The sequence below is a fragment of the Drosophila grimshawi genome, unplaced genomic scaffold (genome assembly GCF_018153295.1).
Source record: "Drosophila grimshawi isolate 15287-2541.00 unplaced genomic scaffold, ASM1815329v1 contig_1369, whole genome shotgun sequence".
Lineage (NCBI taxonomy): Eukaryota > Metazoa > Arthropoda > Insecta > Diptera > Drosophilidae > Drosophila > Drosophila grimshawi.
This window is the reverse complement of record NW_025062891.1, coordinates 5,004,690-5,023,426: the sequence shown is the minus strand read 5'-3', so window position 1 is coordinate 5,023,426 and position 18,737 is coordinate 5,004,690. Positions and strand designations below refer to the sequence as shown.

General features: G+C 36.5%; 1 protein-coding gene across 2 annotated transcripts in view; it reads right to left on the bottom strand.

The window, feature by feature from the left end:
- LOC6560657 (FK506-binding protein 5) overlaps positions 1–18,737 on the bottom strand; it is a 58,105-nt gene that overhangs the window by 29,321 nt on the left and 10,047 nt on the right. For both annotated transcript variants that reach the window (XM_032734451.2, XM_001987419.3), the window contains exon 2: positions 12,895–13,678. In XM_032734451.2, coding sequence (XP_032590342.1) covers positions 12,895–12,929 — 35 coding nt within the window. In that variant the 5' untranslated portion in view covers positions 12,930–13,678. The remainder of the gene's footprint in view (positions 1–12,894; positions 13,679–18,737) is intronic.

Sequence of the window (18,737 nt, the reverse complement as noted above, 5' to 3'; positions counted from 1 at the left end):
TTCAACTTCAAAAGTGGGGGGGGGGGTAAAGGGTCCAGGGAGGAGGAGGAGGAGTAGCTGTCAGTTGTTCCTCTTTCCTCGGCTTGGTCATTCGGTTAATCCGGCACTCTTCTGTGGCACATTCGTTTACTGATTATGCGTTTTATGTGACGACCATAAATTTTCGCTGTTGGCGTCCCAGCCCCTCCCCACTTCCTTCCCTACACTCCACCAACGCCTTTCTGTGTCCGGCGCTTATCAATGGGCAGTGCAGTTGGCATAAAAATAAATATTGCACAGAGAGAAAGAATGAAGCAAAATAATACAAGAAAAAAGTAGCTGGAAGCTCTTTCGGTTTGCATTTAATGGCAATTTCTTTTCTTTTTTTTTTTTTAAATGACTACAAATAAGCCGCACAAGGCGCTTACTTCTCAACTGGCCGATCTGAGGCTGAACTGCGACCCTTAACAGCGATTTATGGAATGTAATTACGTTGTGGCTTCAGCAGTAATTGGGGGTTGTTCATTTAAGCTGCATTGTTGTATATAGATACACCATATATATATATATATGTATATATATAAATATATATATGTATAAATACCAAGTGGCTTTTTAACTGTTTATGGCACTTGGCTAATATAACTCTCAAGATAAGTTCAATGTAAAAAAGCAAATGACACAAAAAGTTAATTCTCCAATTAAATTTTCCAATCAAAAGAACGGTTGTCTTTAGCCGAAGATTACATACCCTTCTAGATAGGAATTAATCTGCCCACATTTACTTTTTTTTGGAGCTTAAAATATTCTGTTTTGTAAGTTTAGAACACGTCTTTTTATTTATTACAATTATTTGTAAGCAAAATTTTCGATTTTCACACATATTTAAAAGATTCGTTTTATACAAATATGTTTTGAATGATTCCAGTTTGAGATTTAGTTTTGAAGTAAATATTCCACAGTTGTGTATATAACTATTGTATCAGAAATTCTGACATATGTCTGCGACTAAATTTAAATACACTTTACAGGGGTATAAAAAGTCTATAGAATTCTTTAACGATGCATGCTTTAATATGTAAATCTTAACTAGCTTAACCAGTCAATATATAAAAGTCTGGATTCAATGCTGCATTATTAAAGCATTTATATTTAAGTCTTTATTACAGCTGTCAACTAATTAAAACTTGCATTAAAAGCTGTTTAAACGTGTCTTTTTTTCGTTGTCTATGCGTAATTTGTGTGTGGACCCATCAATACACACACACACACACACACACATACACTAATACATAATTACTGGCTATTTTGAAGTATTTACACCCAAACAAAATGATAAATTTACATAAAACGCGTTGAATTAATTCGACTGTCATGAAAAGCTGCCCAAAAACGCCCATACAGAATGCACGTGAGTGTGTGTGAGTGTGTGTGTGCGTGTGTGTGTATTGTTTGTGTGTGTGCGAGAGTGTTTAAATATTTAAAGCGCTGACAATGAGGTCGACAGTGCAAATAATTTACAGTTCTGCAATAATTTTCGACTGCTATTCGAAAGCTGCCACATCCACCGCCCCCGCCTCCGCCCCTGCCCCTGCCTCTGCCCCGTCCCTGCCTCGTGTCATACATATTGAAAATCGAAGCTTGAAAACGCCCAACGTTACTCCAACTGTCGTCCAACTAACCAAGTGTCCAACTGTCAGCCAATGCAGCCAGTCAGATAGGCAGCTAGGCAGCCAGGCGGGATAGTATGCAGTTCTGATACCCTGTTAATATGCAGCCTTTGAAAGGTTCACATTTAGACCAATATTTAATTGTACATTATAGTCTGAAATGTGCTTTGTCCTAGAAGTTTAGAAGGGTCCCATTAAATATTCGAAACCATAACAACCAGAAGCTTAGGATTTTTTTTGGTTGAAAAAGCTAGAGAAGAAATTACTTGGCAGACTTTCATTCATTATTTTCTATTAATAAGAAACATATTTCTGGAAAATAGAAAAAGGTCGTACTAATTTAAGCAATTCTTTTTCGTACATTTAGAAATTATTTTCATGTCATTTTAGGGAGTTTTTCTAAATTTCAGTTCGATTTTAAGGACACAGCTTAAGATGCAGCTTAAATTGACTATTATAAAGCTATCAAAATAGACAGTAATAGATGAATCCTTTTCTATAAGGGTATAAATCTGTATCAATAATAATATAACAAGCCCATGAGTACTTCGAATGTTAAATCGTTTAAGTGGAGACGAAATGGAATCATAAACCAACATCAGAAATTTGATCACTTTAGACTTGCTGACTTGACTTGCTCACAGGGTGTTCACTTAGTCGAGCACTCTCAAACCGCATACTCGTGGCTTGTGTGCTGTATGCTTGTGGGTGCCCCTTGCTCGAAAGAGGGCGTGGGCGCTCCAACGGCCACTGACCACACGCAGATGCATAGATGCATGGATGCATGGACTTAGAGACAGACAGGCAGAGACTTGAACGTAGATGTGGACACATAAGAGATTTAAAACCAACAGCATCCTGAGGCAAGCAAAAAAAAAAAAAAACAAAACAGAAAAGCAGCAAAAGCAGCAAAAGAAAACACACTGTGTGGCATGTGACCCGGCAAAGCGTTCGCTACTGTGTCTAACCCGTTGGGGAATTGTTTTTGTGATTTGTGAATTGCATCATTTAAGCGGCTAAAGATCGATTAAATGGTGCACGAGTATTGGCCTTTTATGGTAATTGAACAATATAGCAAAGAGGCATACAGTTCGAGGCACATGTATGTGTATGCAAATTTGCCAGCAATTGTTAATTTATTCATGAGCGAACGGGCTTTGCTTCCGTTATAATAAATCCGCGCTGCAACGCGCCGTTGCACATTCTAAAGGGCCCCGGCAGTAACCCATTTTTGCAGACTTGAAACAAAACCCGACACAAAACAACAACAACAACAACAGCAACAGCAACAACTACAACTACAGCACATGCACATGCATTTAATACTCGTGTTCTCATCCATGCAGCAACAACAGCAACAACAACTGCAAAGTCAGCAGCATAACCCAAATAGGCGTGTCCAAGTCTGTTTACAATTCAAATGGGCTCTCCGCTTACTGCGTGCACAAAAGTGTGAAGCAAAGTTAAACAAGCCAAAAAGGATGCATCTGCAGTTGGCAGTTGACTGTTGGCCTAAAAGCCAGCAGCTCCAGCAGCAGCAGCAGCAGCAGCAGCGTCAAGGCCCTTTCATTAAATTGGCCTTTTCAGTTGCAGCCAAGTTTCTCATTATACTTTTGCTAAGAATAAATTAGCAAGGCTATTTAAGCTAGGACATGGAATTTAGGTGCATATGTGCCTTATATATAGTTTTTTTTTTATCAATTACAAGAATAAAAAGCTTTTCTGCTCCAGCTAGCCAAGTCTCCCATTATACTATTGCTAAGAATTTATTAGCAAGGCTACTTAAGCTGAGCCACTCTGAAGATTTGCACTGTATAATTACATATGTATGTCAAATTTAGAACAAGTTAACTTGTTTTTTTTTTATCGATATCTCAACTAGACCAACAATTTTTTCAGCTGTCGAAAAATTCTTACAATAGTTATTTATTAATTAAAAGAAGGACTTTTTGATTAGCTACGAATGTAGATAGAGGGTATCATGTAGTCGGGCAATTGCCAATAGAATACCATTATAGGGTTCTTGTTCTCATCGTACTCGGCCAACTGAAGCCCTGTGGGTGTGATTAATGTAATGAGAAATTTGAGTAGTTTGTTGTTGATTGCTATTTTGGGCTGCATCTCATTTTCAACACTCCTTTTGTCGCTGACAATGTGTTGACTTGATGCTCACATCGAAGCTATATCAATGACCCAAATCTGTATGGGGCATCTCTTTCGCTCTCTGCCTCCCACTTCCACTTCCACTTCGATATCCACTCTCCTCTCTTGCTCATAACTGATTTTGAAGCCCACACTTGAAATTTGCATAATTTGACAACATGAGCGTTAACTAAAAAAAACAACAACAAATAATAAGACAGCGAAAGAAAAAGGAAAGATTTACTATGGGTAAACATTGTGTACATATATACAAAAAGCGATCCGATAACAATCACATAATTGTGCTGCGGTTTGCGTCGATCGATGACGACGAACAGGAAATCCAACAAGATAGGCTTTACAACATTCACATTCATATAATTGAGTGCGACGTCGATGGTTGTTGTTGGCTGGCTGATCGTAATGAGATCTCACCAACAATTGCAATTGTAACGAGAAATTGTTACCCACTTGAATCTGATATGTTCATGTGAACTTTATTGGCTGACTAACAATCGTGCAATCTGGCAATTGACATTCAAGTAGAGCCCAATGACACATTTGAAATGTTTGCCGTTGGCATTTTGTGTAAATATTTATGCAAATAGAATAACAGCAACAAGGGAGTACTTGCCATGTAAATATCAAAATGCCTGAATCAAGCCGCAGAAAAGAAGAACAACTGTAAATATAATGGCAATAGAAACTATTGCAAACATCGGACGTCAGCCACATGTCACGTTTTGGAGTTGAGTCGAGTTGCGATTCCGGGGAATCGAGCAAAGGCGCACCACATCATATGAAGCAATCAGCAAAACGGAAGTCAAGTGGACACTTTGTGTTTACCTGGCCAAACACTTCAAAAACTCAACTGATTGACTACAACTCGCAGGCCAAGCCCACCTCATTCTCGTCGATTATATGCATACACTCGAAAAAAAAAAACGAGAGCGCGAAAAAACGTTGAGAGAACGTTAAATGTGCTAAGTCCTTAAGCAGAGATAAAAATTATATTTTCTTGATTATAGAGAAGATTGTTCTCATTCTAAAACAGTTCTTAAAGCAGGCAAACATATTTCTTAAACCAAGAACTTGAGAATTCAAAGTGAGATATATTTTGCTTATTTTAAGTATTATGAAATCAGTTCTGATAACATCTCGTCATTTCAACATAGTTAGCTTAATTTAAATAACGTTTGTCACTTAATTTGTTGCTTGTTATTAGTATTTCGCAACTGTTTTAAAAAGCAAGCAAGCATAAATTTTACTTGAAATATTCAGGCCAATCTCCGCTGTACTTCAACAATTTGTAACAGCATTTTTCTCCAAGTGTACATGTGTATTTATATATACATATGTCTGCATATATTTACAGTGTGTGTATGTATATGAAAGGAAGCCGTCAAGGTGCAGCCATCAGTTTAGAAAGTTATTTGCATGCCACATTCGCGCCGACGCGTCACAGACGTTGCATGCAGATTTGTTGTTTGTTGTCGTCGCTTGGCATTGTGCCAGAGACGACGCTTTGAAAGCGGAAAGGCAACATCAGTATCACTTATCAGCCGCTATCAGTTAACAGTTGGATGCCTTCAAGGACACATTGGTATGCTAATTATTTCTTTTTTTAACATAGCGAACATAGTAGGCACTGGGGACTCGGCTAACTCGGCCAGCACCCTGATGACCCATAAACACTGCCTCAATATGCCATTTCCGCACTCAAATAGATAACGCGCTCACAGTCTATTGTTGTATAAATTCGCCTTTTATATATGTATTTGTATATGTGTGTGTTTGTGTGTGCTGTCCACCTGCCACAAACTCACACCCATATAAATTCAGCTTATCAACAAACTGTTGGGGAAAAAATACCAAAATACAGTGCACACTCGAAAATTGTTCAGAATTCATAATTATCTTATTTATTTTTAATAGCTCTTCGCTGTTTTCGACACTTGCAAATAGAGTTTTTGTTAGTCGAAAACACCAATTTTAAAATTTGACATTTTAATAACATTTTAGTACACTTTAAATTTCTGCTATAATAAAATATATTTCCTTTTACTAGAACTAGCACGGCAATATATAAACAGTAATTTTTATTCGTTATACAGAAAATTATTATATTATCTGGACTTATCCACAGAGTGCAATTTTCAAATGAAACTCGACTGTAGAAATTTTTAAATTTTTAAAAATTGCATAATATACAAATACATTTTTACTGCATAACTTTCTCTAGTCAATAAGTGTCATCTGTGACACCAAAGCGTTCTCAATTTTGAGGCACCACTGTAGGAGTTGCTGTTGCTGGTTGTAAACCGCGTCAGTGCCCCAAAAAATTTCTTTTTTTTTTGGGTAGAGCCTCTTGACGGGTCGGTAACTGGGCGTGTTTTGGCCAAGAACAAGTTTGCGTTTAAGCCCAACGTTAAGGGCTAACTTTTAATTAGGAAACAAGTACGAAACTGCTACAAAACAAAAAAATAAATAAATAAAAAGCAGGCAATAATGAAAATTCTATACAGAGTGTGTGCACACACATATTGTGTATGTAAATGTGTATATCGTTGGCATTTCAAAAACGCACTTTGCATGTCAGAGGGCAATAAAGCTAACAAAACTGAGCAACTATTTGGGTAGGTTAGGGTCATTCCACGCGTCAAAGTTGAACAATTTACGATTGAAATACATATAAAAAATGTAATAATACCCTCGCTTAATTTGACTGCTTCAGCCCAGACTGAATGCCGACGATAATAAATTGCTTGGCTGGGTTGACATTCCCCTGAGCTACCCCTTCTCCTTTAATGTATTCACATACATATTCATATGTCAGCTGCTCATTAAAAAGGTATTCATCATTATGGCGTCGCGTCTGCAATTGTCACACCCAAATTGAATCCGTAGCCGTAGTGTTCGCATTGTATCTGCATCTCTCGAATGAGGCATTGCTTTTCTGACTATGACTCTGACTCTGACTCTGCATCTGCATCTGCAACTGCGTGCAGCGTGTTTGCTGTCAAAATGCTGAGAAGACAGACGTCTATTTGAAGCATTCATTGTGCTCACTTTGTATACACTAGCATCGAGTTACTTTGAGTTTATCAAGACGCTGGCAGCAGCCAGGCGAATAAGGAGAAACAATTAATTGTTGTCGGCTATCGATTAATTTTGCGCTGATCGATTATCTTTTGAAAGGTAAGAACTATGGAAAAGGGAACTGATTTTAATTTTACAAATTTACATCTCCAGATTAATGAAAGGGGCTTGCTAAAATCTGTAAAAATAAGTAAGTTTATGATTTATTACCTAACGAGTGGCATTCAGATATTACTCCGTAGCAGTAAGAGCTAGAGAAAGATTGATCTGCTCTCAAATCAATAGTTCTCTCTGTAGTTGTAGCAACAGCAGAAAGAACAAGAGCAGATCTAGAGTGTAGCACCTGAACTGTATCGCCTTTGCTATTGTTATAGTAATGTTATTAAGACCCTGCTTGATTCGTGCAAATGTTTATTAGTGTAACATCTGAATAACAACTAACAAACATTGCTCTAACTTTTTTTTAACACAATTCTACAACAGCTTTTTAACGACTTTGCGAAACAGCTGCTTTTGAAATTATGAGTGAACAAAAACAGCTGTTGCTGTTTGCATTTGGAAAGTGCAAATCTCAACGTCGATAATAAAAATGCATTATAAGATTTTATTTTGTGTGAATTGTGTGTGTGCACATTATTTTTATTAGGTAAATTTACATATATATTAGGACAACAGACCATGGTTAAGCGCACAATAATGTTGGTAAATATCAAAGATGTCAACCGTTGTTGAGTTGCCTTTTAATTTTTATGTGCAAAATGATTGCACTTTAAATGCTTGCAATGCGCAATTTAATAGCCTGTTAGTGTATGTGGAATTCGATTAAATACTGTTGACGTGTTGGCATTTTTTTTCTTCATATTTATTTTCGTTTTGGGTTTTTGAGAAATTGTCAATAATTTTTCTCTTTTGATTTGGATTGTCGTTGTCGCCCCTTTTGTGTGTGAAAACGTTATGCGATATGTGCGCCACTTTGGTTCATGATGGAATTGACACTTCACTCACACACGGACAGACAGGCACAAGGATGGGGGGGGCGGGATGTGCATGGGCACAAGCCACAGACAAAGATACAAAGATACAAACACAAACACAAGCGCATTCAGATACTTAGATGTGAGATAGTGCACAGACGGCGACGCACTTGAAATGCATAAAATGGCATTTCATTTCTTTGTGTGTGCGTTATATGTGCAGTGAATGCGACAAGGGGTAGAGGGGTGAGTTCAGAGATTTGTGGGTGGACGTGGTGGGTGCGTTGTCTAAGTGAAGTTTGAAAATACGTTGTTAGCTCTAATGGCGCATTTATGACAGCCAAGTGGAAAAGGGAGCCAAACTTACAAAGCAATTGCAAGAGGCAGCTCCTGGGTAAAGAGCTCGCTCATTGTGTCTACTAGTACAGTAATAACACAATAATGAGCACACTTCACACATTATTCTAGCTGCTGAAGACTCCTAACTGAAGTTTATGTGAAAAGTAAAAGATTTTAAGCTTGTATAAAGTATGGCAGAATGATTCTTAAATCGATTGTTTATTGAATTTTATTTGCATGCTGAAAAAGTATGATTTAATTCATTGGTTTTTTATGAGAGTCAATTATATTTATTTTTATGAGTAATATAAATAAAACTTTAATTCAAAAAAGTTGAATATTATTTAAACTATATATATAAAATAAAATATTCTAAAAGTTCTCTATCCCAGTGAGTACTGTAGTAAATGATGGAGTGTGCTGTATCTTGATATCGATCAGACAGACATCGTAAGCCTCTTTTGTAAGCGTTAACAAACGATGTGCTTGTCTTGGGCTTACTGAGGGGAAGCGAACTTTGAACTAAAGAGACAGCCTTAAAATTGTTGTTGTTTACACCATGCCAGGCAAATATGACACAATAATGGGTCAATGCTACCCTCAAGCCTATCAAATGTCGTACGCTCGAAATGCCACACAGCAATTAGGCAAAAGTCCCAAAAAACTTTACGATAGGGCATAAAATACAAATATGTATGTGGTATGTTGTATGTTGTATGTGATATGTATGTTGTACGTTGTACGTTGTATGTGGTATGCGGTATATATTGTGTACGCTGTGTAGTTTATCAAGAACTGCGCATATCCGGTAATTGCAACAGGCAGCCCCAGTTTTCTGTCTTCTGTCTTCTGTTTTTGTTGTTGTTGTTGTTGTTGTAATCTTAGCTTGAAATTAGCGCGAGGCTATCAAACGCTGTAGATACAGATACACAAAAATGTACATACATGTCTATTGCACACATTCAGTAGCTGTTGCTGCTAGTTCCCATCGCCGCACGCTTTGTTGCATCACATTTCCTTTTAACCCGTAAGCCCAACCATGTAAGTGGCACAGTGTGCAGCCTCAGAAGTTGTCAGTTGTTGAAAAAGATACATTTGATAAGTCGCTTTACACACACACACAACTGCCACACGCACAACAGCCACACGCAGAACAATGAGAGCAAGGCGAAATGGGCACAAAATGGAAAACGCCGCTTGAGGCATACACAACTACAACTTGCTACAACTAAAAACAATGGCGCCAAATCCAACAACTCTTGTTGTTGTGGATGTTGTTCTCATATCCGTAGCCATGGGGTATTTGGAGAAGGTATACAAACTGTTGGCTGAAGTTTCAGTCTAAAACTAAAATATCTTGAAGATTTACACAACTCAGTTGGAGAAAATTTAACATAGTTAGAAAATTGCACTAAAATGAAAATCCACCTGAAGATTATACAAATTTTATGGTTTTTATATATGTTTTTGACTGAATAAGGAAATATTTCTTCAAAGATATGAGTAATATTAAAAGATTCTGTTCAATTATTGAATTCTTTCCCTCCCTTATGTTTTTTGAAGTCATGAAAACCAAACAAGTGAAGAAGAAATATGCTTTGCATTTATGCAATTAAGATATTATCTGAAGCGTGGGTAAAATATATTTATACTATGTCCCGGGTATATCTTTAGTCGAAAGCAACACATTTTGTGCTCTCCCGTATCAATCATAATTAGGCATGCAATAAATGTTAGTTTTCAAGTAACTTGGATGCGTGTAATTATACGTTGTGGATAGATACACTCCACAGACTCGACTCTTCGAGCAGGGCAACAATTGCAGCGTGACTTGAGCTTCAGTTTTCTTCTTCAGTGCTAATTTTCTATATGCGTGAGAAGACATCAGCTTTCCCAAGAGGGGTGGGGGGCTAGGAGGTTATTGTTGTTGCAGCCTCCAACGGTGTGGCTGCACTTTAGCTGCTTGCCCACATAACTTTGTCTAATGTTTAATGTTTGAATAAAGTGTGTTATGTCTTTTTGTGTAATTATTATCGTGTTTTTTCGTCTTTTTTAACTTTAGTCACGCTTGCCACATGTGCTACGCCGCGCCCCCATTGCGAGTCATCGCAGGCGTTGCAGTATCTAAGCGTTTAATTCCAATGAAATTTGTGTGTGGGCCCCCCCAAAAAAAACCTAAGTCAAAATCCATATATATATATATATATGTATATATATATGTGTGTGTGTGTGCGTCTATTTACACATAGAGGCTATGCAGATGAGAGTGCCACCTACAAAAGTGGTAAGTTCCAAGAGTATAGGCCTCTGCCTTGGCTTGAAGTCGAGTTTCGGTTTCTGTTTGCACAGGTGTTTTTAGCACCTGGGCCCCAAAGTGTCTTGTTGCTCTTGTTGTTCGATGGCATTTGTCAAGGTAAGGTGAGGTTAAGGGGAGTGGGTCCAGTCAACGTTAAGTGCTAAAAGGCATTTGGCTGCACTTTTCTGTAATAATTAGCACATCATGACAAGCATTCAGCCGCAGCTACCAAAAAACTGGTCATTGTCATCCATGCCACACAAACCCTGGACTTTCAACATTTTTAGAGTGGGTGTGTGAATTACGTAGGTAGATAATACTGGAGCATGTGATAAACTTTTGTGTGTACCTTATGCGAAACTCTAAAGTGAAGCATAATTGGGGGAACAAACATAAATAAATAAAATACTTGCTACAAGTTGAAATACGCTTTCAAATAATTATGATTGCTATGCAAAAATTGTGAAAGTAAAGTTTATGATATGACTTTTTACGAGATTTGAAAAATGTTATATTTAAAACCTTTTCAAATTTTGAATTATATAAAAACTTTTCTTATTTCTAGACAAGTTAAAATTTTTATAATAAGGCAGCTAAAGTATAATTAGTCAAATCGCGTTGCTAGACAAAAATTATAAAAGTAAGGTTTATAAAATTTCTTTTCAAAAGGAGATTTCATAAATGTTGTACTTAAACGGTTTCCAGGGATTAAATTAAATAAATTTCTTATATCTGGACAATTTTAAGATGTGCAATTAATGGACACATTCAAGAGGTAAGAGAAAACCTGAAGAAATTGAACCTACTTGCAGCTCAGAAAGCCGATTATCATTGATTACAAATAAATAAATAATTTATTTCTCAGAATAAGAAAAATTCATGATTCCGCTTATCAAAATAATTCTCTTGAAGACACTTCAAGAGTTCGAAATAATTCTGTAATAACATAAGTCATTTCAAGAGTTCTATGTTCGTCTCAAATTCGACTTGATCAATGATCTTTTGGTCACCACAATTGCACCCACACTTCAAACAATTAAGCGTCTATTCTTTCGCTTGGAACTTTCTAAAGCTTTCATTCGGCTTGGGTTCACAACTTCACGAAAATACGTTTCCCACGAAAATGTTTATGATGGCACTCCAGAGTGCGGATAGGCCTCGTCAATGGATGGGATAGGAGGATGATGTTTTGACGCCGAACAGTTAATTTGGGCAGGCGAAAGAGGTTGGAAATTACTTGCAAAAAGAAAAAAATATGAGCCGCAAGGCAGTTAACCATCAATTTGTGGCATAATTCAATTTTGCTTATGGATAAACTCCAAAACCGGTTTGTGGCCACCAATCAGCTAATAATAAAGATTTTAAGGTAATTGGCTCATTTACAAAATCAAAAATAAAAAAAAAGCAAACCACTCGAAAAATAATAGTAAAAAAATCATTATAATAATGATGACGCCGAATGATGAATGATGATGATTGTTGTTGTCGAAACGTGCAACATTTGCACAAATCAGCAAACTTCATGAGCTTCAATGTCAAAAGCGGTGAATTCTGCTGACTGCCATGAATGAAGCGGTGTGGAGAGGGGAAGGGGCGAGGGGGTCGTTGTAGGTGTCCCCCATTTCAAGCGTCTCAAGTGCTGCGCAAATAAGTTTCAATTCCAGCCTCAAGCTGGGCAACAAAATTAATTAGACAAATAGTATACGAGATATTCTATGTTGTGTCCGATTTTGTTCTTTTCCTTTTTCCTGTTATTTTTTGTGTCCGATTTGGCGCTTTTTGCAAATTGAAAAGCGCCCAAGCAACGCGACCCGCGCCCCCGCTGACATTTATCGCGAAAGTCATTAACGGCGGAATTGGGCCATGAAACCGAAGGGACAACATTGATAAAAATCGGAGTGCCGGCTTTTTCTAAGAAGGTCGAAGTTCTTATGCCCTACAAATAATCATTTTAGGCTGTTTTATATTTCCAAGCGTTGAATACTTGAATATTTTGATAGAATGCCTACCGAAATTAATATTAGTTGAAAAGCTGTCAATATCTATAAAAGGAATCATTCATTATTTTATTTAAATTATTTTTACTAGATTTATGCTTTAACAAAACTTGTTTTAAATATTGTTAAATGAATGCTTAGTAAATTGATAATCACTCAATTTTTCCAGAGGATTTTCAGACTTGGGATATTTTTTAGAAAATCTCTCAAAAGTGTCATATTAACAAAAACAATGTTAAGATAACAAAGAGCAAGAAATTCATATTCCAAACATTATTGTAAGGGTATATGGAAAGGGACGCGCAGTGATAAAATAAAAGCCGTTCAAATGGTTGACAAAAGAGTGGCATAACGTAATCTTAAGTAGAGTGGGGAATTAGGCAGAGGGTTTTACTCACTTGCGTGCCAGTCTTCTTTTGATGCCCGCGAACATTTTGGCTGCTTTTCTTTCGGCTACTTTTTTTTTTATGGGTTTTTGCTCCACTTGGGCTCCTTCGAAAGCGTCTTATTGTAAATTAAATTGCTGATTTCCGGCTGGACACACATACACAGACAGTACGCACGCACGCACACTCACGCCTGACAAAAAGGGCAAACAACAATACTTTAAATTAATTAAAAAACGCGCGCGCAAAAAAACGCGCCCGAAACGCGCACGCAATTGTCGCACAGTTTTTGTTGTATTGTTGTTGTTTCGTGAAGTTGTTGTTTTTGTTGTTGTTGTTGTTATTGTTATTGTGATTATTGTTGTTGGCTTTGGAACGCCTCATTGCTTTGGCATTGCAGGCGGCAGCAACAGAAATCAATTAACCAAAGTAGCCGCAACGGCAGCTGCAACTGTTTTTTTATTTTCGAGTTTTTCGTTTTTATTTTTTAACACGTTTTCGAGTCTTATGCAATCACTAGATTATTATTATTATTTTTTTTTTTTAGCTGTGTGCGTGTGTGCAATACTAGTATAAACATTTGTAGAAATCAATAATCTGCCGACTTGGCCTTATTCCTCAAAAAAAAGTTAGCTCCTCATTTCTTTTCTCACGCACACATGTATTTTGATTGAGGGGCAGTGGGCAGCGGGTAGCGGGTAGCGGGTAGCGGGTGCTGAATGCATTCACTTGGCCATTGACAATTTGTCTTTCTTTATGTGGTTGTTGTTGGGCGTCCAGTTTATTGTTGTTGTAGCTGAAACGAGCCAAGAGAAATTCACACATTATTTTCAAATTTATTTTGTGAGCATTTCAGCCAAGGGAATGTAAGAAAAACGACTGAACAAAATATTTGGCTTTCGTAAATATTGTTAAATACACTTTTGTTGAGGGTATTATAGGTGGGGCAAGCTGTTTGCTATTGTGCTGTGTAGTACAAAAGCCACATATATATTTATCTATATTTTGTAAAGCTAATAAACGTGTATTACAAAATACGAAGTATTTTGGACCTTTCATGTTTGAGCTTGAGCTGAAAATGGTTATCGAAAAGAAACTCTCTAATATTTAGCTTAACTACAAATATGGAATTCCCTGATTAAAATTACAACAATGTTTATTTTAATATTATTGTTTCATTATAAAATCACTCCAACTGGACACTTAACCATTTCTTCATTTGATTCTAGTGCACTTATAGTTAAGAAAAGATAGTGTAGATCGGATTCATTATGCCAAAATTGAGCTGCTTCAGCCCTTATTTATGTTTGGGAATGTTGCGAACCAAGCAGTATACTTCAAGCATATACAAGCGATTTATATAATTGACGTGTCGAGCGACAAATTATAATGGGTCGGACTGGGGCTGCATTCGTTTGTGGTATATATAAACTCAAATATATAGTATATATAGTATGTATGCGGCAAGATTTATGAGCTTTCAATTTGATGCAAGTGCACAGGCGAAATTTTGTGAGTGCAGCTGTTGCTTGGTATTCCCAAAGCAAGTGGCTGCAAGAATCTGGTAAAAAAATAATTACGAAATACGCTCAAAAGCATGATAAAGCCAGCGGAATTGGGAACTATAGAATCCCAGAGCAAACATCAATCATAGCGCGTGTAATTAGAGTTACCAAAAAAAAAAAAAAAAAGAAGAAATATGAAAAGAAACGAGGGGCGCAGTTCACAGATACACCGATACACTGAATACACAGATACAGATACATTCACAGATGTAATTATGCACGGTTGCGCCCTAATGGCGCATTTCGTTAACAGCCAATGGAATAGGGGCCAAAAGGGCGCAGGGGCCATACACTTGGCTCTGATTCACTTACAATGGCCACAAATGTCCATTGAAAAACAAGCAAGTGGTAAGAGCGAGATACACAAACTAAGAGATACCCAGTGTCCAAAAAAATAGACATAATTATTCTTCTTCTCAGGTAACTACAGATATGAAAATGTTTTCCTATTAAGCTCTGTGTTTATTGGCTGATCCTCATTAAATTGAAAAATATAAATAGACAAATATTCATTTCTTTATTAATTTTATAATGCATATATATACAACTAATACTACAATTAATTAAATATAAAAATATATATGCGAAAGTTCGAGGCAGCTTTCATTGTTGTATGTTTAAGACATTTAAAATAAATGTACAACTTAATAATAATTAACAACACCTTTACAATTCTCTACAATCTATAAGAGCAAAGGAAACAGTGAAGATTGGATATATAAAATATTGTAATATTTTCATTTGTAAAATAAAGTAGAAACCAAACTTCTGCTCGTCACTTTCTCAATTTCAACTAGTACAGGGTATACAAAAAAGAGGCAGCTATGCCACAAAGCAAGCATGACAAAGAACATGTTTTAACAACAACGAGAGGAACAGAGACAGAGAGAGAGAGAGTGAGAGAAAGAGGGAGAATCGACTTGGCATCTGAATCGGAGTTTGTGGCCGGTGCAGCGAGCGTGAAAGAAGAACAAACGCACAAAACTCACGCACGCTGGCAATTGTATCTGTACACTCAGAAAAAATAAATAATTAGAAATGTAGAAAATCTTTTTAAAGTAAAAGTTGCCTAGAAATAATTTCTAAATATAGGATACAAAAATTAAAAAAATAAAATTGTTTTTTATTTTTTCAGAAAAAAATTTCCCATATTTTAGAAAATATTCCCTAAGTACAAATGTAAAACCTAATTTAAAAAAAAAACAAACCCTTCCGATATTTAGCAATTTATAATGAAATATACTTTCTGAATAATAATGCTAAGTGATTTACTAAAATTGATAGCGATTTTTTCTGAGTGCATCTAGGTTTAGTTGTTGTTGTTGATATAGCTGTATCTGTTGCTTGTATCTATTAGAGATTGCAACACGTACTATTCGTGCAATACAACAAAAGCTGTCGCGGCCAATATTGATGGGAGGCCCCAACCCCTTTTGTTGTTAATGGTTCTCGTTGTTGTTGTTGTTGTTGCAATCGCGGCTCATGTTCCGCATTTGGTTGCGCCGCTATTTTAGGTCGTTTCTCCCAGTTGCTGGCAGCAGCCAAACGGAAACCTGCAACATACGATATGCTTCAGCGCGCGTGCAATTACCACCGCAAAACAACGCAGAGCACAGTGAATACTCAGATGCGGGGCCAAGGTGTAGGTGTGGGGAAGGGGCAACTTGGGTTTGCCTAAGTGAAATTCAAGTGGATCCCAAAAAAAAAAAAAAACAAACAAAAAAATATCAAGTTGAATATTAAGCATAGCAGTAAACTAGAATAGAACAATAAGTTGGCCCAAGCGACTCAGGCAAATGCTGTTCTTGACGTAATTCCCGGAGATTACTTTCATTTTGATTATACTCCACCCACTCCCTTCGCCCTACATCCTCACCCACACCCATTCTTTGGGATTGAATAACAAAGCGCTGTGGTTCCAATTGTATTGTTGTCCAGTGTGATCAGTTGCCTAACTCAAGATTGGTGCACAAGTCACTTAAATGCCATGGAATTTGCATCAGTTACTGTTCCTCTATTCAAAAAGTGGACAAGTGAATTTTGTTGATGACTTGTGTCGCATTATGACAGAGTCTAACTTATTTCCACACAATGCAGTGTAAATTGAAAGGGGGACGACGAAGAGATTACTACTTGATTTAACCATTTCACCCAGTTTGCATGTCTAATTCAAAGCAAACATATATTTTTATTTAACTTAGTAGGGTGTCAAAATGATTAATTTCTAGATTGACGAAGTAATTTTTGCAATCCAAAAATGCTGTATTATTCTAGAAGCCAATGCTGTGGCTTTGGAAAATCAAAATCAATGTGAGATGTAAATTTTAAAATGAGATTTCATTAATATTATTAAAGTTTTCCATAAACCAAAGACTAAACTTTCTACTTTGGATAGTTGTAAAACGAAAGTTTCTTGATTCATTTGTATATTCAGTTTATTCCTATTTTTTAGAGCTTAGAAAAAGTTTTTGGCTACACATCTTAAGAACTTCAAATAGTTTGCCAAGTTTTGTGTTTTGGGTGCGCTAATTGCAGGATTAAACTTGAGTTTTACAGTCGTCACTGTGTTCCTTAAAAGCGTGGGACTTGGGTGGTAGACAAACCCATTTAGTGCTGGCTAGTCTGCCAATAATTTACTTACAAGTAAATCCCAAAAGTAAACGAGAGACTTTTAGTTTGCATTCAGTTATAGACAGACAAGAAAACAAAACACAAAACAAAAAAAAGAATGAAAAACGTGGCAAGAAAATGTGATGCGCAAATTTGCGAAATACAAAATTCATAACGTGAAATTAGCGCACATAACTCGAATGCAAATGCAATTTGGGCACGTCGAAAACTTGGGCAAGAAACAAACTGATGGATGTGGATTATACGAGGATGCTCATAAATGAAGCAGCTGCTGTTCTCTTGGTTGTGGCATTTTGAACTCAGACATACAATTCTCATACACTCGTATTCATATTTACATGCACATACACTTGAGAAAAAAATCGATCAAAAATTATGAAATCGCCTTAAAATGAAAATCGAGCTGAACACAAGAAAAATTTTGTTATTTTAAAAATAATTTTTTAAAGGGAGCAATAAATTCATATAATTAGAAAGTCTTTTGTTTATATTTTTCAGAAATATATTTCTTAATAATAGAAAACATTTCTAAATAAATTTTTTCTGAAATTCAGAAAATACTAACGAAATCTCTTGACTACTATTTTAGAGTTTCGAGTTTGAGTTGCCGTAAAATCGAAAGTTTTTCGAAACCTTATCTCTTAGATCCGAGCTGAGCTGCCCTATGGGCCAAATGTATGACAATTTTCTAAATTTCAGAGCGATTTTTGCCTTAGTGTATGTACTACTTCTCGTATCTGGGGATCTTTCTTTAATAGCGCCCGCTTGTCTCAGACGTCGAGTTGAGTCTGCTGCTGCTGCGGCTGCTGTTTTATAATTAAACATAAACGCAGCACTCACGCACATTTATGAGTTTTTGCCAATAATAAACTACAACAAGAAGCAACAACAAATCGCCAGTTTTTAGTTATTAAAAATGTTTTCCACGCCAGCTGCCGATGCAGCAGTTTTATTTTGCTGCTGACAGCGAATTTTTAAACGCAAATCAGCGCAGTTGTGTTTGGTCTTCACAAGGAGTAGTTTGCACATATATACATCGGTATATATATACGAGATATATATCCACTCTCAGCAGCCTGCTGAATGCAAATGTCGCCAAAGACGCGCGCCGACAGTAAACAAAATGCTGCCTCGCATGCCTCAAGATTTGCGCCGCGTGACTAAAAGTCAACAAGTTAGAAAGTGGTGTTGCAAATGCACCTCGACTTTGATATACCCGCACCCAGCAATTGAAAGCCTCGCATTCACGAGTGTATCATTGTATTCATTGCTGTTTTATTATTATTACTGAATACTCACCTTGACTTTGATGAAAGACTAATAGCTGATTTATCACAAGTTTATTGATTTCCCAGTGTTAGTTAAACTTTCTTGAGGGAATATGACTATAAATGTATTCATTATTCTATTATTGTATTATTATGACTGACCTCGAATTTCGTGTATATGAATATAATGCATCTGCACCTTCTAAATCGATTTAAGTTTAATTTTTTCTAGTAGCTGTTAACATTTTAGCAAAGCAATAATTATTCTAGTGCTTGACACTCATGAGTGTATAATTTTACTCTTTACGCTATTATTTTAATTATGAATAGTTTTTTTAATAGCGAATCTGTTGTTGTTATTAGCATCCGTTTTTCTATTTCAATATTATTA